This window comes from Vanacampus margaritifer, chromosome 4 (assembly GCF_051991255.1).
Source record: "Vanacampus margaritifer isolate UIUO_Vmar chromosome 4, RoL_Vmar_1.0, whole genome shotgun sequence".
Taxonomy (NCBI): domain Eukaryota; kingdom Metazoa; phylum Chordata; class Actinopteri; order Syngnathiformes; family Syngnathidae; genus Vanacampus; species Vanacampus margaritifer.
The window spans coordinates 26,925,922-26,952,515 of record NC_135435.1 but is presented as its reverse complement, the minus strand read 5'-3'; the positions used below and the strand labels follow the sequence as shown (position 1 = coordinate 26,952,515).

Below are 26,594 nucleotides of genomic sequence, written 5' to 3'. Positions count from 1 at the left end.
TACATTTCCTGTGCCTTGTCCTAGAAAGCAAGTTTTCTGGGAAGCACGGTAGTTTTCTGTCAACATTTATGAGTACTTGGAATAGCGAGGATTGGCCACATTAGGCCCAGCATGCAGGGTTAGAAGGGGTAAATAATGGGTTTGGAGTGGGCCCGCTCTTCGGTGCTGCCCTTCAGATGCCCTGTGGGAGATGTGATCTCTCCCTGGGGTGACCTCTAGCTGCTCAAAGTGGCATAACAAGCGTGAAGCCCTCACTGTGTTGTGATTTAAAAGTCTCAGGTCCAAATCCACTAAGAATGCGCTACGTCCGCGAAGAGCGCTGAATATTGCTCCACAACTGCACCCGCAAGGTTGCTCCCAATTAACGTCCTATTCACTAAGGATATTACTGTAATGATATACCAGCACAAACACGGCCACAAAGTTTGACAGCTAGGAGCAAATTTTCCAATGCACTTTTCGAGAGTGCATTGGAGTGTCGCCCCAACCAGTCTACATGCTTGCGGACTTGGAGACGATGTTCCACCACGTCCTCCAGGCGATCTCGTGAGGGTTTTGGTGACCTGCGTTTTGCAGATGATGTTTGCTCTATTGGCTTCATCAAGACACAATCTTCAGTTTTCACTGAAGCGATTAGGATGAGAATCAGCACCTCTAGATCTGAGACCGTGGTACTCATTCGGAAAAGGGTGGAGTTTCCCTCATTAGGAAAGTGGACACATTTTATTATGAGTGATGGAAGAATAGAGTGGGAGATCAATAGTTGAATCAGCAGATCTTTGTATTGGTCTGTTGTGGTGAACAAGGAGTTGAGCCGAAACTCTCGATTTACCGGTCCATTTGCGTTCTTACCCTCACCTATGGGCACGAGCTGCGGGTCGTGACTGAAAGATCCCTCATACAAGCGGCCAAAGTGAGCTACCTCCAGGCTCTTTCTTAGAAATCGAGTGAGAAGCTGGGTCATCCTCTCCTTCACATTCAGAGGAGCCAGATGAAGTGGCTCGGGCATCTGATCAGGATGCCTCTGTGGTGAGGTGTTTCGGGCATGTTCCACCAGGAGAAGGGCCTGGTGATGACCTAGGATACGCTGGAGTGACTTTGTCTCCCAATTGGCCTGCCCCTCGGACGAAGTGGCTCGGGCCCGGGAGAAGAAAGTCTGCACTTTCCTGCTTAAGCTGCTGTTGCCCTCGCGACCTGACCCCGAATAAGTGGGAAAAGATGGATGGGTGGATAGATCGATGGATGGATGCAAGTTTGTTTGTCAGTCTAGCCTGTTTACAATGCGCTGATAAACCGAATTCTTAGCATCGTTCTTTCTGGAAATCCAAATGAAGCTGCCTAGCAGACATTTGGATTGTATCATATCCTCATGTTTAAAGCCTCCCCATATTTAGTGAACTTGCATATCCATGCACAAATGTGTGTTTGAGCGCATGTTTGTGGTTGTTTATTTTTGTCTCACTCAAGTTTTCCATTGAGACTTACCAGATCGGTGTGAACATTACCCATTGCCAGCACAAGATGGGAATGAGTTTGATCAGTAACCCAATACTGCCCCCCCCCAGGGACTATGGTGTGCTGCATGAGTAGTCATCAACTGTAAATGCACTTTTCCACAGGCCTTTGCTAAAAAATAAAAAAATGCTGGAAAATCAAAATAAAATTGTCTAGTCTGTTCTCATATGAGGAGAGTCCATTTTTGTAATTTAGAATTAGTGCTGTCAGGTGATTAAAAAATGTAATCTAATTAGTTACAGGATTTGTAATTAACTAATCTAATGAATCAATTTTTATTTCATATCTGCTAAAGGTCCCCAAATAAAGAATTTTAATTCTAGGACATTACAAAATTGTAGTGCATGACTAATCAATTGAATACACCAAGAAGAGAACATTTGAAAAACACATTTTTATTGTTGACGTGTGATTCATAAATGAAATTGAGTCCTCAATGGGCCAAATTTCAAATGCTTGCGCATTAATTTGCCCCTCACAATCAATTGCTTTTTTTTTTCCATCCATCCATCCATTTTCTTAACCGCTTATTCCTCACTAGGGTCGCAGGGGTGCTGGAGCCTATCCCAGCTGGCTTCGGGCAGTAGGCGGGGTACACCCTGAACTGGTTGCCAGCCAATCACAGGGCACACAGAGACAAACAACCATACTCACAATCACACCTATGGACAATTTGGAGTGTTCAATTAACCTGCCATGCATGTCTTTGGAATGTGGGAGGAAACCGGAGTACCCGGAGAAAACCCACGCAAGCACGGGGAGAACATGCAAACTCCACCCAGGAAGGCCAAAGCCCGGACTCGATCTCTCGTCCTCTGCACTGGGAGGCGGACGTGCTAACCAGTCAGCCACCGTGCCGCCCTGCTTTTTTTTTTTACCGCACTAATTTGCATAATAATCAATTCATCTAATTAATGCGTTAAAATGACAGCCCTATTTAAAACATATATAATATATATTGTATATTTATGACTATTACAGTTTTTATAGGCGAAATGCACAAGTGCTGTCAACGGATGATGCAATATCTCACCTTTATTTGTCACCGGTTTGTATTTTATAAATATAGCAAAATACACTCGCCGCCGTCGGCAGACAATTCACAAGGTACACTTGCATATGATTGACTCTTTCAAAAATGTAGAAGACAATCATGATCAGTTTTAGGGATAGGTCTAATACCAAATTGCTTAATTATAATTGAGGATTTTTACATTTGTGTGATTGTTGCTGATGAATCGCCTCTTGAAGAAATTGAACCAACACCACTACTGAGTTCCAATGAGTCTGATAGGTCATGTTATGTCATGAAGAACAACACGGCATTAGCTAAGCTAACTCAACTCCAGTATATATATATTTTTTTAAATATTGAAATTCAGAGAAAGACTCTCCCATTCTGTAATTGCTTGATTTGTGAGTTTAAACAGGGTAGCATAGTTGGCACACATTTGAGCAAAGTCAGTATTTCTGCATTGATTGATTTTTTTCCCCACATACCCCTTTTTTTTTTTTTGGTGATTAAACATTATTACAGGGATGTGATTTTTCCGCTAATTCGCGGAATCCCGCTTTTTTTTATCTCCCCCCCCCCCAAAAAAAAGATTTTTTTATTTTTTATTTTTATTTTTTTTATTTTTTATTTTTTTTTAGTAGTTCATTGTGTATGCACATGACTCCGACAGATAACATCTTCTGCTATAACAAAGACATTTGTGGTATGCTCTACTATGAGTTACTTTTCATTTGGTCATGATACAATTATTTGTTCATGAAATTTGAACTCTTCAACATTATTTATGTGTTAACTTAGTAATCACATTAGTTAGATATGATGATATTCTCAGTGATAGTTTTTAAAAGCAAAGGCAGTCCAATGTTTTTGAATGTGACTGATTTTGAGTTGACTAAAACTGCCATTTTATATGGGATAGTTCAATATACATTGAAAATTTATGCTGTTGTTTTGTCTATTTCTTTGTCATGTGAGTGCATTGAAAGTACTTAAAAACACGGAAAACCCATGAGCTCCGGGCCCCCTTGTCCCCCCACCAGGGCACTGCCCTGGACCTAGCTGGGTGCCTGCGGCCCCCAGACCCCCGGCTAAATTTTCAGATAATTTCACTTTGGTCAAATCACATCCCTGTTGTTATTTGTAGTGGTTTTAGAACTGGAAAAGATGTGTAGTGCTGTTGCATATTTTACATGCAATGGCTTTGGAACGAGTCACACAATAACTAAACAACCCTGGTGACGTCATCGGGGGGGGGTCATCTGAGTTCACAATGGTACTGTGTTCTAAATAGAAACAGTGTTTCAGCCATCAAGTTCCAAAGATGGTTTCCGTTTAATTATGCTTTGTAAGTGCACCTTTTAAAGTAAGTAAAAGGTACTGATTGTTTTGTTGTCAGTGTGTTCTTTGCACAAATACTCTACATCAAGCATGTTCTGCCTGTGGATTCGAAGTCTGTGAATGTTTACCTGTCAAGGAAGCCCTAACAAAAGAAAGTGTCAAGTTGCATTTGGGGAAATGTCGCATTAGGAGTTAGAGCCAAGGAACCAGTTGGTAACTTTTTGATTTAATCAGAGTGGATGTTGCTTTAAGACTTGACTCGGTGGCCTGAATACTGTTCGTGTGTCATCATGTCGTTATTATTGTTTGGCATTCTGTTGAGAAATATGTAAACACTTATTGACCTTGTTATAAAAATAAGGGTATGCTGCAGCCGCATGATGTTAAAAAAAAAGAATTAAATATGCATGTGTGTCAATCATTACATGATGCGCTGTACTTCCGTAGCTGGCCTGACAATGTTATTGAATAAAAATAAAGATAATAGAAGGAATTGCGTATTGTTAACAGGTAATTGCACAATTATCTGGCTTTCATTCCACACACATGCACACAACTGGATCATAACTCGTTTTTTTTTTTTTTTTTTGCTGCTTTCAACTACATCTTGGATCCAGTTGAAATTCCTTTCTCCTCATCTCATTTCCTCTTGTAGCATTCTCCGATGCTAGCTGTTCTCCACTCCCCTCTCGGTCTGCCTTTTCTCTTTCACAGTCATTGTTCTCCCTCGCAACTGATTCATATAGTTTTTTTCTCTCACATGCATTCCCATTTTGTTTCCTTTAAGCCCATGTCTTCCATGCGTCTTTTGTGAACAGCAACTGAAAATATTCACGCCCGCGTATCCTCCAATGTGTTCACGTCAGCGGGGATTAGAATAACAAGTCGCCTTGCTGTAACCGTACACGCAACAGAGAAGGAAGATTAACAAAGCAACACATTTCACTGAGGGCATTGCTTCAACCTGCGCTTCCTCTTGCCTTGTATCCGTCTTCACCTCCTGCACTCTCCTGTAATGTAATCAGACAAGAGGGTTGACCTTACTTTGGGGGTATTTCTGTCATGTGTGCTCATCTTGTTTTTGTGTGCACAGTACACTCGCGCATACCTTCCAAGAGCTGTGTATGTTTTTGTCCACATACTAGGGCAAGACATTCCCAAAGGACAAGCAGCACCGATGAGCATTGCATGATGAGAGGAGAAAGCTGTTGTTTTTGTCTGCTTTAATATTTGATATTGAGAGAAAATGAAATCCAGCTTCTCTGGAGAAAGAAAAGGAGGGCTGAAGGAAGGGAAAATAAAAATAAATGTGGTTTAATCTCGTTTCAAAGAGGAATGTGGAAGCAATGGACTAACATAAAAGCTACAAAGAGGAAAATGATTAGAAGGCATAGCTAGAGCAAAACAAATATTGGAAGGGAATTGGATTTGAGGGATTATTACTGAGTGATGGAATGAATGTCAAGGAGGATGTTTTTGTGTTCTGCAAATATATCAATAAAAACAAAAAAAGCATACAATGAATGAAGAAAAGTAAGACCATCACTTTGCTGTTAAGGAACCGTTATGATGGGTAGAAACAATTGTACTCAGCAGGGTGTGGAAGGAATCCCATTTTTAGACCTCAAGCATCATTAATTAGTGAATGACTGTTGTTGTGAACTTCGACGTATGAAATATGAATCAGCCCCCAGAGAGTCACGCATTACCTTCGATTACGTTGTAAGGGACTCCCATGGGGACACTTCATCACTTGCTTGTCCCGCTGTGGTTTGTGTATTTTCGTCCGCTTTGTCAGGAGCAGAAGGTTGACTTGAGATGTGTGTGGATGTGCCGTATACCCTCAGACTCAGTCCGCAGACCATTTGTTCTTGTACAGATTTAGTAGTTAAGGTAACTTTAATAATATTAGCATGGGCCGGGCTGGACAAGCATTCCATTGTGATGCAGTGGTGCTGATGAAATAATTTTTATGTATAATTTGAGACTTTGAGAGGATGTCTTCGATGCTATAGTTATCCCAGAAGAGTCGACATTGAGTCACTGGAGCAAAAAAGGTAGTGTCAGAGAAAATAGGACAGCAAGTGCCTTGAGGCGATTTGAACTGTCATGAGTCCAAGTAGTGCCTCAGTCCAGTTACCTCAAAGAGCAAACAATCTCATTATGTGGTTTATTTAATTGTGACAAGTAGCAAATCTTACTTTACAGATTTTAATGGTGTACAACTAACTTACAGTTCCACACGTCAGATTCCATTACTGCTTTTGAAATAAATAATATAATGTAATACATTAAAAGAAAATCCACACACACCTTCAATGGATAATATTGTTCTTACACTACACAGATGAAATAATAAAGAACAATTTGTTGCCTTTATTTGGGAAGGAAAGGGCCACAAACTAGTCCTTCATAAACCCCACCCCCCAAAAAAAATAAAATAATCAAAGTTTGTGACCATCAACAAATTCAAAAATTCCCTTTTAATCCCTGGTTCAACATTTTGTACTTAACAATTGCAACATGGATTTATTGATTTTTAATAGTAGTAGTTTTCTGTTTTTGTCGATCATTGGGAATCCGAACACTATAAAACTCAAAACTGAACACAAAATTTCAAGGCAGCACATTTCGATAAAATTTTAAGTTAGGCAATTCGACAAAATATTTTTAGCTCTGCTGTTACAGCCAAGACGTTATCTTTATAAATGTGTTTAGCACACAATTGCATAAGAAAATGATGAGTGGGTAAAATAGCACACAAGTGCAAGTGCATAATCACCTGCATTATTAGTCACTTAAATGATGGCACATGAACAATTTTCCTTGCTGCAAACACATCCCTCAAACTGTCACTGTGTGCACAGAAGCAGTAAATATACTCACTAAAATACAAGTTTGCGGCAATAAAAATGGCTCCTAAGACTCCCGAATGGAAACGCAATTGCAAGTGCAAGTACAAAATTGATGAAATGTCTTGACTATTCATGCACTAATAAACTGAGTCATAAATCATGTCCTTTCACGGAGAGAATCTGTTTGCGGTTTTGCAGCCAGATCTTCGGGGTCAAAAGTCAACTCTCTCCCCTTCCCCCATCAGGCACACGGAAACAGTGCAGTGTATTATATCTCCGCTTATAGCAATGCGCTTGTTATGTACAGTAAATGCCTGGATCATCTACTCATCACTCATTTTTCTCTTGCAACGGCTTCCCTGATCTGTTTCTACGATGAGATAATTCTGATGGCAAAATGTTAAACTTTTATTCATTCATTCACTGCCATTGATGCTTAAGTACGTCAAAAATTCATTTGAACTATTTCTATTAGTTTAAAAAAAAATCCCCACTTTTGTTAACAAGAGTATGAAAACCTAGAATTTTTTTATTGCACATTTAGAACAGATATAAAATTTGTGATTAATTGTGAGTTAACTAGGGAAGTCATGCGATTGATTACAATTTAAAAATTGTAATCACCTGACGCCCCTAATTTGTGATTAAACATTTTTAATCGTGAGTTAACTAGTGAAGTCATGCGATTAATTACAATTAAAAAAAATATTACCTGACGCACCTAATTTAAAAAAAATCTTTTCTTTAAATAAAAAAAAAAAAAGGTTTAATAAATAATAATTAATAAATAAAATATAGGTTTTCATACACTTATTAACAAAAGTGTGGGGGGAAATTTAAATTAATAAAAAATTGTTAAAATGAATTTTTGACGTATATAGGCGTCAATGGCAGTGAATGAGTTAATCTAAACAACAGCAAAAACACACGCACCTTACATGTGCTCTTATTATGAAGACATTATTGAGTGAAAGCATGAACTACTGGTGATAGATTTTCTGTTGCTTTTGTCATTTGCTCATCAGATGTAGCTGCACACATGTGAGTAAGGCGAACACACATGTGGAACCAAGGCTGCGGATCTGAGGTTTTGGAAAGGAGAATATATTCCTCATGAGCAACTTGGACACCGACACCTTTGCATGTGTGTGCGCGTGTGTTTGCGCGCGCACGTGTTGTGCATGCAAGCGTGTCGATGTGGGCGGTTGGACCACATTCTTGTGAAAGGGAGTGCTATCTTGTCACATATGGTTGAGGAACAGACAGGGCAGACTAGCCGGATGAAGGAGGCGTCCCACTCAGTTCCTTTCATTCACAGATCAAACATCACACACATGATATGCAATAACCATTCATAAATGCCCAGTTGAGTAGGTGTTTGAGAGCATGACATGACAGCGTGCCCCGTTTCGAAGTAGCTACACGACAAGAACTAAGCTCATTATGCGTGTTGTGGGCTTTGATGATGTAATGATAATGTAGGTGTGTGTTGAGCATGTGCGTTTCATTCAAAACATAAACAGGTGTACACACTTACATAAGGGTATTTTATTACTGTTCTTTAATAAATAATCACTTTCAGCATCGCGCCCGAGTAAACACTTTGTTACTGCTTACCACAGCGTTCCTGAATAATAACCGCTCACTCACCTTTTTTTTTCTCACTTTTCGGTACAGGAGAAGCTAAAAACATCCCTCCATACCCGGGGCCAAACAGGATGAGGGATTGTTACTGCACTGTCAACCTGGACCAAGAAGAAGTCTTCAGAACCAAGATTGTGGAGAAGTCGCTTTGGTATGCACGCCATCCTGCCTCTTTCTTTTTCCTGTTCTTTTTACGTCTGTGTGGGCAGGAAGTTGCAATAAAACACATAATTGAAACTCGTCAATTAACACTTATAAAGAATGAGGTTTCATGAGGTTGTTGATATTACCAACAATTTTCTGTTACTTCATGATTTGGGTTCATTTGTTTGTGCATCACAGCGAGCATAACAATCTATAGATTTTCACGACATCATGCAGTACTGCATTAGCTTTGTGTGCGTGTATTAGGGTTTAAGCAAAAAGCCAAAAAACAAACAAACTTTAAAATAGGTTTGTTTTGGTTTTCATTGTACAGTGTTCCCTTGTTTACCGCTGGGGGTTACGTTTAAAAAAATATCCGCAATAAATAAATTATAATATTATAATAAAATACACAAAGTAGTCAGCTTTATTATAAACCTTTCACCAGCCACCACACATTTTATACACTTTTTCTCCGACTGGCATTAAAAAGAAAAAAATCACATTCCTCTATTGTTTAAACACACTGAATGTTAAAAACCACATAGATTTCAAAAACACTTTGCTGCAAAAAAAAGAAGCAAAATTGCACTTAAAAAAAAGTTTACTTTTAGAGCAGGTTTGTTGGTTTTCACTTCTTTTTTTTTAAACGCTTAATTTTAGCATAGTTTTTTTTTTGGTGTGTTTTTGTTTTAGTATTAGTATTAGGTTTTTTTTTTTAAGTGTAATAAAATAACGTAAACTACAATATACAAATGTTTGTCCTTGCTTTGTCTGTATGGATGTGCAGTAACAGCTAAATAAATACTGTACATTTAAAATGAACTGTGAATGATGTATGACTAATTGTCAAAGACGAAAACTAAGGACATTTTCACTCTAATTACAGTTATGGTAACTTGGTAAATGGACTTAAAGTGCTTTAGCTACACCATATGGATACTTATTTGTTAGTTATATAAACATTAGTATTTTCTTAAAAGCATTTTTATTTTTATTGTATTTCGTGAACGAAAATGTTTTCGTTTCGTTTGTTTTAGTTAATTTGTCAGTTTTCGTTCACTATAAATTAAATAACATTGGTCTGTATCCAGATTCCTCTTCTATCCTTACCTTGCTTTGTTGTTCCTCAAGAGGCGGTGAACAAACTATTTAAGGCACGGTAACATTATTTATATAGGTCATTTCCTACTCGAGGCTTTCACGCATACACTCATTGTGCTTCACACAATCAAAAAGCTCAACATCCAAAAGCATTAACAAACAGAACAACTCAAGAGAAGTACAATATGATGAGATGTACTTGAAATAAATGTATATCGCAATTCCGGCAGACAGCGAGTAAACTTTGCTGCGCTTGCCTGACAGATATGTCAACAGAGCTCAATCCAATTGTATGCAAGACTGCACCAAAGCAGTTCCACTTGTCAATCAGCAATAGCCGGATGTGATGTCCGCTCCACAATGGGAGGGCGCATTCCTCCGTGGGCGTTGAAATTGGAATTCAACGCCCCACCATGCTCCTATTTATTGTATTTTAAGACACCGCACCGCAGTGTCAATGGGTAAAGACTTCAAATGGCAAATATGTCACAAAAGGAGACAACACAGATAAACAAAACAATTTTACTCATGATTAACTGTTTATTGTAGTGTTTTCATCTCGTTTTATTGGCTCGTTAGTTTTGGTGAGAATCTGATGCAATAACGTAGTAATACAAATTTGGGGGGGGGGGTGGGGGGTGATCCTTTCTGTGTCAACTCTCAACTGTTGTGTTTTCGTTAATCCAGCTGACTTTAATCCTGATCTGTTTTACATGTCTGTGCGTGAAATCGCAACTGAACAAATTGTGTTTTGTTGTGCTTGTGAAGGCTCCTCTTACATCTCGTTCCATTGTACTGTAATTTTACCTCCTAGAGCTATTAACATCTCAGGTGACAAATGTTCTTACATGTGGAGGATTTAGTTAAGCCTTGAGGTTTCCCTTCGCATCACAATGTGTGTGTTTTTTCTCGTGTGCCCTTTCGCCAACAGTCCATTCTATGGAGAAGACTTCTATTGTGAGATTCCACGTAGCTTCAGACATCTCTCCTTCTATATCTTTGACAGGGATGTCTTCAGGAGGGACTCAAGTATCGGTGGGTAAAATGCTCAAAGGTTTTTTGGCACATTGCATCGCAAAATATAGTCTCATGTACGTATGTAATGCTCAGGTGGAATTAGGTCTGGCGGGGTTTTTTTGCGATAGAACTGTCACATGGAGTTTATTTAGTTTGTTATTTGTCTCTAACATCTCAACTTTGAAGTCAATATATCAATAGGAATGTTCTTTAAAGCAACAGTAGGTGAAATGTAATTTCCCTTAAACCGCAAGCAAGATTTTAGTGTAGCCTCACATCACTGCTCTCAAATTATTAACTCGTTTACAAATAGACAGCACATTTTATGATGCAATATTTATATGCAAGATTTGGCCAACCTTGTCAATTTGTCATTTAGGTAGTGGTGCTTGTAGGATTCGCTAATATTGTTGTTAAGCATCACTTTCATATGGTGTGTCTGTGGGATATGCATCAACTGTCAGATAAGAGTCAGTAAGTGCAGCTGGTGTCTGTGGTTTAATACTACAGAAGGACTGGAAAGTTTCAAATGCGCTACAGTATTGATCTTGTCAGTACCAAACACAAAAACTTTCTAGAAACACTCATTTGGCAATTATATGTGTATGTGGTTTTTGGTTTTCAACCAAATCTTTCTCCATGTAATGACAATGAGATGTTTGTTTGTTTTTATGATGCTAAAACTTAGCATAAAATCTTCTTCTCCCATTAGTTGGCCAGTAGTTTGTCTACTTACTATCAAACCATCTGTCTTTCCTGTGCAAGATCCCAGAACCTCAATTTTAAAACTGAGTATCTGTGATCTTTTGCATTTTTTGGTGATATGCTTCACATCCACTCGTCTTACTCACACCTGAACGTTTTGGCTTCTTCTTTTTTCATGTCGACCATGTCTTCCTTTTTTAGCTCATTCGTCATACTGACTTGCAATAATGTGCGTAGGTAAGGTTGCGGTGAAGAAAGAAGACCTGCAGAAATATCACGGGAAAGACACCTGGTTCCAGCTCCAACCTGTCAGCGCTGACTCAGAGGTGCAGGTCAGTACAGACAAAGAGAATGCACAAACATTTACTGTATACTCTTTAAATAGCTCCCCTGTAATCTTTTATGCTCACTTTTGTACACGTTACAATGCTTAGTACTGGACTTCATTAGTGTTTGCGACAACCGAGAGCACTGAATGACAACTGAGTTATTTGTTCTTGCTCTATCATCAAACATGGTGACAAATATGGGTCAAGTTCATCACGGTCCCAATCCACCTTTTACCTACTTTTGTAGCTTGGCCTTATCTTACATTCAAAACAAAAGCTAGCTAGATGGTCGGTGTGTTCAAACGCACCAATAAAAATATACAAAAAAAAATCTATGCACTAATGTTCATAGTGAAGTTGAAACACAAACTGTTTGGTTGTCAGATTACATTGTAACGCTTCGCTATGGTCCAAAGCTTCATGTGGCAATTGAAGGGCAATTACAGTCGATCAGTGTGTTCCTGACAGATGTCAAGACTGGGGACATGCTTCTCTGTGATACAGTGACATGCCAGCAGTGTAGCTAAAGCAAAACTTCCTGTAACTGTGACTCATTGTTGAGCAACAGACAGACTGAGGAAAGACTGACCTGCATTACAGGGTTCAACTTTACTATTGTTTCTCATCAGTACTCTTCATGCATAATATCAAAACTACCATCTCAAGATTTTTCCTGCTTGATGCCCTTTTGAAGTGATTTAAATCTTAATTTAGAATAATAAAAAAAACTTGAAGTCCAATAGGTTATATGGTCCAATTTTGCCAACTTCATTATTTTGTCCCAATATTACTTTGGTCCTGTCCTGGCGTTTCATTTTTTTGCCATTTGTATGTCAATAACACAGTTGTCATAGCGATTCATGTGATAAACCCATTAAAAGGGAAATCTAACTGTTAAATTCCTTCCTATTTACTTCCAAATTCACATTTGCGTTCTCATGAAATCGGTTGCAAGTGTGTTTTCGTCATACTGAAACTAGAACTACTTCCTTCTTCCGTGACTAAGAATTTTGGGAAATGTAGTCACACAGCTGCAGTCGCTGATCAAAGCCAATGCAAGGTGAGCTTTTTTGGCGGCATGTATGTAATGCGGGCCTGGTGCGAGGTAAACTACACAGCAGAGGTGGCAAATCCAGGTCCAGAAAGTAAAAACCCTGCCACAGTTTGGCTTCAGCCCCTGATGCTAGCTAGCTAGCTCCCTAAAAGGTAAACAAGCACCATGGGAGCTAGCTAGCTAGCACCTGGGGCTAAGGCCAAACTGTGGCAGGATTTTTACTTTCTGGACCTGGATTTGCCACCTCTGCTACCCAGCCAGCTCCCAATACAGAGCAAAAAAGGTTGCATAATGATGAGTGCATTGCCATGTTTAGTGCTGTTGAACTGTCAACCAAGATAGCATTTAGCATTAGCTACAGCGTGTGCACGGCAGCCGGCGAAAGTTAGAACTTGAGTGCTCTCGTGTTTAATTTGTTTTATACTCATACTGTATGTCAGTTTACAATGAATATGATATATTTCGGTGTCCTGACCCTGAAGTTGTTTTTTCAGGATTTAGCTTCCAGTGGTCGATCTGAGCACTTGTCCCACATGTATTACTGTTCCGCTACTCACTATTCAGCCGTCTGGTTCACCCACACAGATGTGTGCACACACAGACAGCCACACACGCAGCCACGCAGACACACCCCAGTTAGTTCCTCACAGATGCTCTCACACAGGATCCCAAAAACAGTGAATGGTAACATCTGCAGACAGATGGGTGTGTGTCGCCCTGGAGCAGCTCGCTGAAACAGAGACACATTCATCCAAGGAGGCGTCGGGCGGAAGGATGTGTGAAGAGAATGAGAGTTATAGAGAGAAAGCGAGTGAGATAGATCAAATGAAGTCAGAAGATAGTGTCTCGCTTCTATATTCAATAGAGGACGTATTGTTGGCCCCCGTGCGCGTGTGTTTTGCTCCCTTCGCTCAAATCGCTACGCCTGTGAATTTGCATACTGACACTGTTAATTAACAGAGCTCTTTGAGACAGCTGTACACCAACACTGTCATTATGTCATTAATCCAATCACTCCAGAATAAAAATAACTTCAACGTGACTGTTTTCCCTCAGCGGAGGAATACCACAATGTTTTTGTGTTTTTGTTTCGTGTTTCATTTATGAAGGAAGACCATGTTTGATATGTCTGTAATTGCTCTTCATACAACACTAATCTCACACGTGGTGTATGAAACTTCCACTGGAGATCCAGAAATATCACAGTTAAATGTGCCATCATAAGATGTAACAGCGTAAAAGCTGGACCTGATGCTTTCCATTAAAACTCATGTTGATTAAGCTGTTAACAAAAAATGAAAATGATTACATGACTCTTTTTAAGTATATAATGCAATATTGAAACCACTTTAGCGCAGACATTCCTTTAATAATTCCATTAGCTAATTTATTAGGAGTGCTTTTGAGGCAAATATGAAAACAACTTTCCCTAAAATTCCCTTTTTTGATTCATTCCAGATCTACACAAAAAAATAAATAAAAATCAGAAGTGCATAAAGGTTACGCGCTTCAGTTTATATTGAATTATTCTTCGATGTGTGAACAGTTCCTCTTTGTGAATTGTAGCTTCTGCTGAAACTAAAAACATGTTCACTTGTGTGCATTTTTTTGCAGGGAAAAGTGCACCTGGAGCTCCGTCTGAGTGAAGTCATCACAGACAGCGGAGTCATCAACCACAAACTGGCCACACGGTAAGCTCTGCGCATGCTTTGGGTTGTTTTTAAATTGGACAAACACTAAGGCTCATATTGTATAGTCATTCGATATGGCGTGGAACTGCTGAGTACTTTCGAGCATACTCGCAAGTATGTTCGACAATCCTCGCTAATACGTTTGAACGTGCTTGTCAGCTAAATGCTACAAACATAGCATATTTTCCTCTAATGCCACTAGGGTAATACCTGCACATGCGCAAGTGAGAAATAAACACTTTTTTTTAAAAAAGCATTTAGCCCTCATTATACAAATATGAATAATTTGAAAATTAATTTAAGAAACAGTACATGATTTAGTTCCGCTATTTTTTACCATAATGGGGAAATATGCTTTGTTTGTAGCATTTAGCCTACAAGTCAATTCAATCATATTTGCAAATATATTCCGTACTAGCAAATACGTTCAAACATAATCAACACAATAAGTCGCAAATACAGTACATTTGAACATACTCGCAAGTACGTTCGACAACACTCGGAAATGTGTTCAAACGTGCTTGTAGGCTAAATGCTACAAACATAGCATATTTTACAAAATGCCACGGAGTATTACTTGCGCATGCGCGAGTGAACCCTCTCCCCCACACACACCTTTTTTTAAAGCATTTAGCCCACATTATACCAAAACGTTCGAAAATTAAGTAAAAAAAAAAAAAAACAGTGCATGATTGGGTTTCGGCATTTTTTTACCATAATGGGTAAATATGCTACGTGTGTAGCAATTAGCCAACAAGTCCGTTTGATCATATTTGCGAATACGCTCGCACGTACTCGGCAGTCAAAAATGTTTACTCCACATTTGTCCATAGTCCTTTCATCTACTCCTAACATTTTACAAAATTAAAATCCTGCACTCTTGTTTTTCACTTTTGTTAACTATTCAAGCATGGCAAAGGTCTGTGCTCTACTGAATAGCCTCCCATTCTAGTTTTACGTGTTAAGTGTTGAGGCGGTGTTGACCATAAATACAAAATGTCAACCTTCAGGATGTGCATCCACATGTATGGTTTTGTTTGTTGTTGCGAGGCAAACTTCCCACCACTTCCGCTCAGCTGCTGTCACCTGCGATTTAGTTTGAGGACAGCCGGCCTCGACTTTGTTTCACTCTGTATTAGCTAATGGATGGATTGGCATAAAAACGTGTTCACTCATGCCAGATGACGACGCGTCCTGCTGACAATGTCTGATCTCTTTGCGTTATTTTCTTCTTCTCTCGCTTTCTTTAGTAAATATTTGTGTGGAAGTCTCTGTCCTGGGGCCTCATAGGGACAAAGTATGAATGCCAAGTGTCCATGTTTCATTATTTTTTCATCATAGGGACAAAGTATGAATGCCAAGTGTCCATCTTTCATTTTTTTTTCAAGCAGACACACAAAAACACAAGAAACACTAGTCCAAAGAAAATGCAATTATTTAATGTTAATCTTAATATTATTAAGGATGGACGAGTACCCATAACAGGTCTTGGTATCGGGCCGATATCTGGCCTTATTTCAAGGTATTGGTACTCGCTGTGGATGTTATACAATCAGGAACTATAAATTAGAAATGTATTTATTTAGAATTAATTGTCATTGTTTTTGTTTTGTTTTTTATTTTATGTCTCAAAAGGCATTGGTACTTGATAGTGGTATCAAATGTCATGAACTAGAAATAGAAATGAAAAGAATAGAAAAGAAAATTGCCGTTAATTTCATGTAATTTTAAGGAAAATATGCTATATATATATATATATATATATATATATATATATATATATAAAGGCATGCGGTCATATTTTTTTTCTCATTTGGTTCAGAATGCAAAAAGAAATGTTACTGATTGTCATTCTACTTTAAAATGTTATCTATTAACCGTAGCTCAGCTTCAGTTGTAGCTCATCCTTCATCTGCTATAGCGCTTAGCCTGTGACACAATATTTTTGCATCAGTTTGGAGTGGATTGGAATTCATTATCCTGCTGCTGGACTGGAATTGTTTTTGACAGGATATGGGAGCGTCCAAAACAAGCGCATTATCATGAAAAATAAATTTAAAAAAAGAGTAACATGTACTAAACAAATATGTCTGCCAGGCAGTCTGAGCGGCATGTCAAAGCTCAGTGCAGTGTTGTGAGAGGGCCGGATAGTAGGCCAAGCAGGGGTTACATAAACAAGCTTATTGGACAGGAAGTGCGCCGGCATTAGAGATGCTTAACCCAGCCCTTCTTCTTTATTAGGAATCCCTGTGTGTTTGTGTGTGCCTATGTGTGTTTGTTAAGAGATGTGCCGCAATCTGCTGTGTAATTCATCAGGCTGTGTGACTAGTAGTGTATCACCGTGACACACAGGAAGTGATTCGTCCTGACGGGTGTCGCGTCCTGTGTGGGTACTAATCCCGTTACGGCATGATGTCATCTGGGAGCGGGACGGCTTTAGACGGATCGTGTTCACACGGGAAGATAAATACTGAACACCGACACCGCACTTTCTATATTTGTCAAATAGAAATCAGGGTTAGAATAGCTTGGGATTTTTCATTGTATTTTATTTTGTTCTGAGTGTATTATTTTTATTTTTATTTTTTTTTGGACAGCAAGTTTGTTGCTTTTTTTCTTTTTTGAAAATGTTTTGTGTTAGTTTAATTTTTAGTAGTTTTAGGCTCACTAAGTACTGCATAACAAAATAAACTACAATTCCCTAACAACTGTTAGTTAGTTTTATAAATGTCAATTTTTTTTTTTTATTGTTTTTATTTCATTAATGCTTTTTCAATTTTAATTTTAGTTTTTCTGTTACCTGTAGTTTTCGTAAACTATAATAACCCCGGTCAAAATACAATAAATACATTTGGTATTAGTTAATCTTAGTTTTCACTTCACTCCTGTTCAAAAGTATTGGAACAGTGAGGCCTTATTGTTTTCGAAAATTGTGATTTTACTTTTCTTTTTTTTTATAATGAGAAAGGAGATAATTTCAGATTTATTTATGTCTGGATTTAAAACACAACAAACAAAGAAGTTCATTATGGGTTAGAAGTGGAAAGTTTATAGACTGGCCTTGTCAATTTCCAGATGTAAACCCTAACCCTATAGAGAATACATTTCACCGGAAGCGGAGACTTGCGGGCCATGGTGTAAGTGTCCAAAACAAACAACAACTGAAAGAGGCTGCAGTGAAATCCTGGAAAAACATCATTAAAAAAAAAAAAGTTGAAAATATGAGGTGATGTCAAAAAGTCACGGGCTCGTTGAAGTTGTTGCAAGCAAAAGATTTGCAACTAAACATTCAAATCTTATTTATTTCAACCTATTTTAAGGTAATTTGCACTTTTGCTTTCCATTTTTGCTGTAAATACCTTGAAATATTTGCTAAACTGTTGAGCGCTGAACTAATTTTCATCTTTTAACGTCAACCCCAAATGTTTTCAATCGGCAGCAAAAATAAAGGAATTGGCCTCACTGTTCTAATATTTTTGGAGACGAGTATTAAAAACGCTTTTATATCTTGCCAGTGTCTGTGGTAAGAAGAAAAGCAATACACTAAGACACACGCCTTGCTTTAGTCAGCCTTTTTAAAAATACAAGCAGCCTTTAAAAAAAAAAGAAAAGTTGCCAGTGCTCTGTCAATGATTTCCTTGTAATTGAATAATAAGTATCTCTGAAGGCTCTGGTATATTGTTTTACTTTTGGTGAGACGTGCGTATTAAAACATCATTAATTTTGTCAGCTGAACAGCTTAAGTAATATGTTCTTAAAAATACTGACATTGATGTTTTTTTTCCTTCTATTTTCTACCATTATAAGGCAATGCAGTTCCACCCAATTACAAATATTATCAAAACATTCCACAACACATTCTTTTTTAAATTGTTCCTATTGTCATCATTGAGGCATTTTGAATAAATGTGACCTCTCCGACAGTGTCGGTGCAGGGGGGTAACGGAATAAACTCGCCGCTCATGTATCATCAACTTATCAGCGGCTTCTCCTCACCACACACGCAACATCCCACAGGAGTCTTGTTTCTCGCCTCCCACTAAGCTTTATGGCCACTAATATTTCCTCTGAAAAATAAGCAGGTCTTTGTAAAAGTGCTAACATTTCTACGCTGCTCAGACACAAACGCTTGAATTATGACTGACTGGGAGCTGTGTTTTTTTTTCCAAGAAGGTAGATAAGAGGGAGCTAAAAGCTTTTCTGGGCTGCTGGGCTGGGTGTCATTTTTCAGTGGTTGCGACCCTCTCGCATTAGTCCACTAATTAAGTGGTAGTTGAGATTTTAACAGTTCTAATAGTCCCCAGAGAATGTTGGACTTTTATACATGCAGTCTTTTCTCCCTGGCTTAATTGTCGCTGTTATAAGAAATTATTATTTTTTGTGTATGTACTCTATGTTCTGATTTAGATTTATTCTGTTCAGTGGAATGGAATATTTTTGACAAAACTGGTCTGCAAAGACAACCACGCATTTGAATTAGTATCAAGTAAATATGTGACAGGGGCGTATGTGGGGGTGTGGAGCTACTTAAAAAAATAAAAAAATAAAATAAAATTGTCTTGTTTGTGTTTCTTCAAGAGTGCTGGAGTGCCAAGGTCTTCCAATCGTCAATGGCCAATGTGACCCATATGCTGCTGTCTCACTACTTGGTCCATCCAGGTTAGTACAGTACACACAACATACTCTGGTATGATTCATGAACTTAACCAAAGTAGGTCAAATTTTTAGGAATTAAATCGGATGCAGATGAAACTCACTTTTCAAATCATTCAAACAAAATCAAACACATAGAATTTATTGAGAGGGAGCAAGAGCAATGGATAACACAAAAATATTGCAGTTACAGTGTAACAATTATTTTATGTGTTTACAGTAAACAAATCCTGTTTACCCCCGCCCCCCCAAATTAACATTTGTAATTTCACAGTGGACATCAACAACCATTCAATAATCTTCAGCAAAAAACGTGGCTGAGATCAAATACTTCTTGTTTTCATTCTTCTTCTTTCAAATTTCGTGTCAAACAAAATAGCGTGCTGCCATCTAGTGGTCAAATGGGAAGATGCTGCTTACTATGCAACGTAACATGTAAATATGACTGCAGTAAAGTCTACAAGCCTCATTGCTTTAAAGGTAATAACCACTTCCTTCTTCATTTCTGTTCTCCTCAGGTCAGAAGCAAAGAAGACCAAGGTGAAGAGGAAAACCAACAATCCACAGTTTGATGAAGTTTTCTATTTTGAGGTATAGTTTAAGAGTAATACGTCATGGCTTGATACTTTAGCGGGTGCATTATCGTACAACACAAAACTAGACACTGGGAAAACATTTTGGAGTTTGGCTGGAGAGATTTGTGGATGCAGATCAGTCTGACCCTGATAACTTTTTAAGATGATTGAAATTAATTGTTATCAAGGCCATCCACAGTGGTCTATCTTTTTTTCTAAAGAAAAAAAAAATCCCTTCTCAAAAGACATGCTGCACTTGACTGATCCACATTAAATTAAATGGATTAGGTTTGATTTGATTTTCTCTCCACTGCATCACATCCACATCTTATACAGAAGAATCACTTCTGTTGTTTGTTTATTCATTCAGTTGTATAACTGAACAAAGTATTAGCATTTGAACTGTGTGATTGTTTAATAACATTAGTGTTAACTGTGCCAGTACAAGCTCTGTGGCTAAGCAATCTCGCTATAGGAAGTAAAAAAAAAAATTATTATTCTCATACTAATTAATAAAACACTCCGCAACATCCTGTCCTAGAACCACAAAATGTTGATATAAATGTTGTATTTGCTCATCTTTTTAAGAGTTGTTAGTTCAGGATATTTTTTACCACAGTCATCAGTTTATAATAGTAATAAGGAAGTTTTAAATAACTTTGTTGCTGTATATTCTATATTGTATTAATTTATCCCCATTTTCACAAGTTTTTTTTCTGCATACATTTGAAAATGCTGTCAGATAGTTGTCGGTGGCCGTGTTGACCCCCATTGTGGCTCCTCCCTCTTCCTTTTCTGCTACTGCCCGGCCAGCAGGACAAGCGTGTGATTGATGCAGACACACTAAAAAGTCTGACTCATAAACGTCTGGGCTCTTGAAACTTGCACAGTAAACAGAAGCCGTGTTACACGGTATGAACAATAGTATTGGGACACGCGTCTCAAGCGAGGATTTCAACGATGCGAGAATAGGTTGGGAAAGATCCGTTTTTGTTGCGGCACGCCTGTGGCTTAGTACACAAAGCAAGGCTTGATTTGATGAGTTTGGTGCGGAAGAAGAATTAGAGACCTTTGTGATCCAAAATCTTGTAAAATGTTGTTGTTGAGGGGGAAAAAAGTTAAATATTTGTTTTTTCTCATACTAATTAAAAAAAAAAAACACGCATATTGAGTGTGCTACAGAAAAGTGACATATAAATCTGATGCATTATTATTATTATTATTAATTATTATTATTATTATTAATTTTTATTATTATTTATTATTATTATTATTAATAATAATAATTTTGATTATTATTATTAATTTAGATTCTTATTATTATTAATAATTTAGATTATTATTAATTTAGATTCTTATTATTATTATTACGATTATTATTATTGTGCTATTTCATGCTTTCTCTTCTTTTAGGTGACACGGCCCCTAAGCTACACAAAGCGACAGTTTGATGTAGAAGAGGAAGATGTGGACAAACTGGCTTTGAGGTGAGTGGAAACTTTGCAATCAGCTGAGTCTGTGTCTTTGAACAGTGGCCTCGGGTTTGTGTCCAGGGTGGACCTGTGGAATGCCAGCAACTTGAAGTTTGGTGATGAGTTCCTGGGAGGAGTGCGGGTTCCCCTCAGAGTCTTGGGTCAATCCGGAGTCCATGATGCATGGTAGGTGGGATGTGTACTGCATCAGTTACATTCATGGGCTGCTCCCTCGAAATTGTGGGCAGGTCTCTTTGGGTAAATTGGAGGAAAATAATAATAATTGAAACAAAGCATTACATCAGCCCATGGCCTCAACAAGGAAAACAGTAAAAATCTGTGATTCTCAATTTTGCTATTCATTTGTTTTGATGAGGCACAAAATGCTCATTTTGACCGCACCGCTTATTTCGAGCCTTGAGTGTGTAAAACTACTCTGTATCATACTGAGATGTGTCTAGTACTGTACACTGTAAAAAAAAAAACTAAAAAAACTGTGATATAACAGAATTTTGCTTTTTATATCATTAAAAATAAAATATATAATAAATATCATTTAATTTACAAAAACAAACAAATGTAAAATAACAAAATCACTGTAACTGTAAAAACACACAATATTTCCGTTCTTTTACAACAAAAACTCCATTAGAAATACATATATTGATTGTTAAAATACATTCACAAATGTATGGTAATTTTACAAATCTATATAAAAAAAAGGGAAAAATATATTTACTGAGAAATTAAATTAATAATTTTACCATAATTTCTTTGTAAAGTGCCAATTTTTTTTAAAGTGAAAATAACTAAAATTTCTGTAATGTCCTGTAGATGGTAGCATTCATTGTATTAACATTTATTTTGAAAGGACATCTAATGAGGTTACCTTACTTAGCTTGCATAAATGGGGCAAATATTTCATGTTCATATCTGAAGCTGTCCTTAAAACTATTCACCTTATTTTAAAAGGTTAAAGGGGAAGTCAACCCCCCCGCCCCCCCCAAAAAAAATTCTTGACAATAATATGTTCTATGCAGCCTCACTAGCCTAAATACAGTATTCTGGTTAATATTGCGTTAGTGGAATATGAGTTAATTAAGCAGCCGTTTTTTATCAATATTAGAAGGCTGCCAACAGGTGAGCTGTGATTGGTTGTTGCCTTAGCCCTGAGCAACATTGATGTCATCTTCAGTTGACAGCAAGAGACAAAATGGCCGCCCCCTGAGATGGATAAAAATGGCTGGATTTTGCTGCATAACTCATATTCCACAAATGTAATATTAATCAGAATGTCATGTTTAGACTGGTGAGGTCATATATAACATATTATTGTCAAGAAATGTTTAACTCATTCACTGCCATTAATTACCCATTTTCTTTATGTTTCTGTAATGTTAACAGGTATTTATCAAAAAATTATTGAATAACATATTTATTTTTTTAAATGGTCACAATATTATATTATGATTAGATGGTCAAATTATGTTTAGTTACTTTTAACTCATTCACAGCCATTGATGGCTATAGACGTCAAAAAATCATTTGAACTATTTCTATTAGTTTAACATTTTTTTCTCACTTTTGCTAACAAGAGTATGAAACCCTAGAAGAAAAAAAATTGTAAATTTAGAACAGATATAAAGTCTTGTGATTAATTACAATTTTAAAAAAATGACTCGCCTGACGGGTCTAATTTAAAAAAATTAAATTAAATTAAAGGGCGTTTGATCGTAATTAATCGCATGATAATTTTAAATCTGTTATTAATGTACAATTGAAAAAGCTTGGTTTTCATTAAAAAAATAAGTGAAATGAAAAAAATGTTAAACTAATAGAAATAGTTCCCATGAATTTTTTACGTCTATAGTCGTCAATGGCAGTGAATGACTTAACTCTTTGACTGCCAACAATGTTAAATAACGTTTAGTAAAATTCTATGGAGGAGTGCCAAAGACGTTAAAAGACGTTTGTTTCAAAACAGAGGTGAAACTAACCATTTTCTATTGTTGATTACTGAAAAACGGAATAAGGTAGAAACAAACTTTTTTTTCTGATGAAAGATGAGAGTCCAATCTTTCATTTGGTAGTATGTGTGTTTCCATAGTCCAAACACATAATTTTCTGTGGACCTTGAACGATCAGTCAAAATGCTTAAATCGGCTGGCACCCACGGCATCCCTTTTCTGAAAACGTCTGGCAGTCAAAGAGTTAAGGTTGACTTTAAATCAGTCGTTGACATGAAATCTCTTCTCAGGTACTATCTTCAGCCCAGGGAAAACGGAGGCAAATCTGTCAAGGTGGAAGAGCTCGGCTCCCTGCGCCTGAACATTGTTTACACCGAGGACCACGTCTTCCCCTCGGAGCACTACACCCCCCTCAGAGATTTGCTGCTGTACTCGGCTAACGTCCAGGTGTGTGAGTGAATCGTCACAGGTCTTGTGTCGCCGGGTCACGTGTTTTGACCATGTTTTGCCGCCGTGCAGCCTGCGTCGGCGTCCACTGCCAACATTCTCGGGGAGGTGTGTCGAGAGAAACAAGAAGCCGCAATCCCGCTTGTGCGTCTCTTCCTCCACTATGGCAAGATTGTGCCTTTCATCAGCGCCATTGCGCACGCCGAAGTTAACCGTACGCAGTGAGTGTGGAAAAATCGTGTTTGTTTTTGAAGAGAGGGAGATGTGATGCAAAGAAGGATGCCTGCAGGAGATGAATTCCAATTCAATTTGATAATCACCATTAGATAGCTCGGTGTTGTATATTATATAGTCACTTGAATGAAGATGTTATTGAATCTTGTGCTTCGTATGATGTGAATAATTAATTCAATTAGCTTAAAGGGAGATCATGAAGACGTACAGTGCTTAACAATTTGATTAGGTTGTCACCCAGTTTGAGCTTTAGTTCAGTTAATAGCATTGGTAATTAATTACCCATTTTCTTTATGTTTCTGTAATGTTAACAGGTATTTATCAAAAAATTATTGAATAACATATTTATTTTTTTAAATGGTCACAATATTATATCATGAGTAGATGGTCAAATTATGTTTAGTTACTTTTCACTCATTCACAGCCATTGATGGCTATAGACGTCAAAAAATCATTAGAACTATTTCTATTAGTTAAAAAAAAAATCCACTTTTGATTACAAAAGTGTGAAAACCTAGAAAAAAATGTATTGTACATTTAGAACAGATATAAAATTTGTCATGAGTTAACTAATTAATTACGGAAAATTGTATTCACCTGACGCCCCTAATCTTTTTTTGTTCTTGTTTTTTTTAAAGTAATTTTAATTATTTAAAAAATAATAATAATAATCTTCTCTTTTTTTAAAAAAAAAAGAAGAAAATGTTAATAAAAATTAGGGGCATCAGGCGATTAAATTTTGTATTCCTAATTAATCGCATGACTTCACTAGTTAACTCACGATTAATCACACATTTGATATCTGTTCTAAATGTACAATATTTTTTCCCTAGGTTTTCATACTCTTGTTAACAAAAGTGGGAAAATGTCAAACAAATAGAAATAGTTAAAATGATTTTTTTGACGTCAATGGTGAATGAGTTAATCTTGAACACAAAAACTGGTTAAAATGTTAATTCAAATTTAAATTCCTCTTTCCTGTTCAAAATGGTTTAATTAATCAATATTTATATTTTAATAAAGCACTTGATGTTACCGGATGGTCTAATGAATTTTTCAAACACTGTATAAGCAGCTTTGATGTGACTGTGAAAGGGTTTTAGTCAGTAAACTGACAATTTATCCAAACTCTCCGTTGGTGCGTATCTTTTCTGTTTTGGCTAATCTGCTTTCTAATGCAGGGATCCAAACACCATTTTTCGGGGAAACTCGCTCACGTCCAAATGCATTGACGAGACCATGAAACTGGCAGGGATGCATTATCTGCAAGTCACACTTAAACCAATCATAGATGAGGTTGGACATCACATGTTCTTCATGCATCTTAAATAAGCGTGTATATAGTATCCAAGTATAAAAGTCTTCTTAATTGAATCCCTTGACAGATCTGCGCAGAACACAAGCCCTGTGAAATTGACCCGGTTAAACTCAAGGAATCGGAAAACCTCGAGACAAATCGAGTAAGAAAATGATCCCGCGTGGTTGTGTGCGTTGGCGTGCGGCTGCTGTTATCTAACGTATTGGGTTTACTTTCCCGCCGCAGGAAAATCTTCGTCACTATGTGGACCATATCTTCAACGTTATCACCACCTCTGGCGTCCGCTGTCCCACTGTCATGTGTGACATCTTCTTCTCGCTAAGAGAGTCTGCTGCCACGCGTTTCCAAGGTAACCGCTTGACCTCATGTGTGAGCGTGACAAACGCAGAAGACAGGCAAAGGCAAGAAATAGCATGATGCGTTCAAGGCCATGTTTTGTAATTCACTCAGAAATACAGGTTGCTTTATTTGTTACTTATCCTTCTGAGGATTGCCTGTCATACTCTGGCGCCCCCTTGTGGCTGCAGTGTTCTTCTGCAATCACAACTGGCCTCAAAATTGTGTTATTGTTGAGATCCAGATATGAGAATTGCCTTTGTAGACATCACAAAAAAAAAATATATATATTTCCTCCAGTGGACCAAGATGTCCGATACACAGCGGTGAGCAGTTTCATCTTCCTGCGTTTTTTTGCTCCAGCCATCCTAACGCCCAATCTCTTCCAGTTACGGCCTCACCATCCGGTGAGTTGGATTTACTGACGCTTTACAATCTCACATAGTAATTTGTCGCATACTGTACTGCTTATTATGCATCCCATGTTATTATGGTCTTTCTTATTTGGCTGTGCAGGATCCCGCCACCTCTAGAACGCTTACCCTCATCTCCAAGACCATCCAGACATTGGGAAGTCTCGCCACGTCCAAATCTGTGAGCAGCTTTCACCGAAATGTTTTTCATATCTCCCAACTCTAGTGTATGACCTCTTTCTTTTTTCCTTTAAGGCCAATTTCAAAGAGCCTTACATGGCAGCATTTTACGACTACTTCAACGAGCAGAAGTATGCCGATGCTGTGAAGAATGTAAGTCTTGGCGTTTTTATTCTTTTTTTTGACATACAGTAAATCACACTTTTTTTTAAGAGCTTTAAACGCATCCATTTTTGCAGGGTTTTGCCTTTTTTTTCTTTCTACATTAGGAAATTTGCGCCGAATTAAGGGATGTTGCCCATGGATCGGCAACTTAAATGGTACAATTTTTCATCACGTAGGATAAAACCACATACTTTCTAAGCAGATGTATAACAAAACTTCTGTTTTAAATATGTGCATGCATCCAAAATAAATGCTCTTAATTTATTTCATTTTTCATCATTTATTCCTATTCTCATTGCATGTATAAAAGATCAATTATCATGACATAACCCAACAACAAAAGGTATAAAGCAAACAACAAAATAACCACCAACTGTAAAAAAAAAATTAAATAAAATCCCCCAGTGCTAAAAGCTCTCTTGC

General features: G+C 37.6%; 1 protein-coding gene across 2 annotated transcripts in view; it reads left to right on the top strand.

Moving 5' to 3' along the window:
- The window catches only part of rasa3 (RAS p21 protein activator 3), a 39,008-nt gene that overhangs the window by 3,268 nt on the left and 9,146 nt on the right, over positions 1 to 26,594 (top strand). For both annotated transcript variants that reach the window (XM_077563949.1, XM_077563948.1), the window contains exons 2-17: positions 8,401 to 8,518; positions 10,547 to 10,650; positions 11,575 to 11,669; positions 14,335 to 14,411; positions 18,990 to 19,070; positions 19,583 to 19,655; positions 21,053 to 21,126; positions 21,193 to 21,297; positions 23,369 to 23,525; positions 23,598 to 23,746; positions 24,941 to 25,055; positions 25,145 to 25,219; positions 25,303 to 25,426; positions 25,714 to 25,820; positions 25,930 to 26,007; positions 26,082 to 26,159. In XM_077563949.1, the coding sequence (XP_077420075.1) occupies positions 8,401 to 8,518; positions 10,547 to 10,650; positions 11,575 to 11,669; positions 14,335 to 14,411; positions 18,990 to 19,070; positions 19,583 to 19,655; positions 21,053 to 21,126; positions 21,193 to 21,297; positions 23,369 to 23,525; positions 23,598 to 23,746; positions 24,941 to 25,055; positions 25,145 to 25,219; positions 25,303 to 25,426; positions 25,714 to 25,820; positions 25,930 to 26,007; positions 26,082 to 26,159 (1,610 nt within the window). The remainder of the gene's footprint in view (positions 1 to 8,400; positions 8,519 to 10,546; positions 10,651 to 11,574; positions 11,670 to 14,334; positions 14,412 to 18,989; positions 19,071 to 19,582; positions 19,656 to 21,052; positions 21,127 to 21,192; positions 21,298 to 23,368; positions 23,526 to 23,597; positions 23,747 to 24,940; positions 25,056 to 25,144; positions 25,220 to 25,302; positions 25,427 to 25,713; positions 25,821 to 25,929; positions 26,008 to 26,081; positions 26,160 to 26,594) is intronic.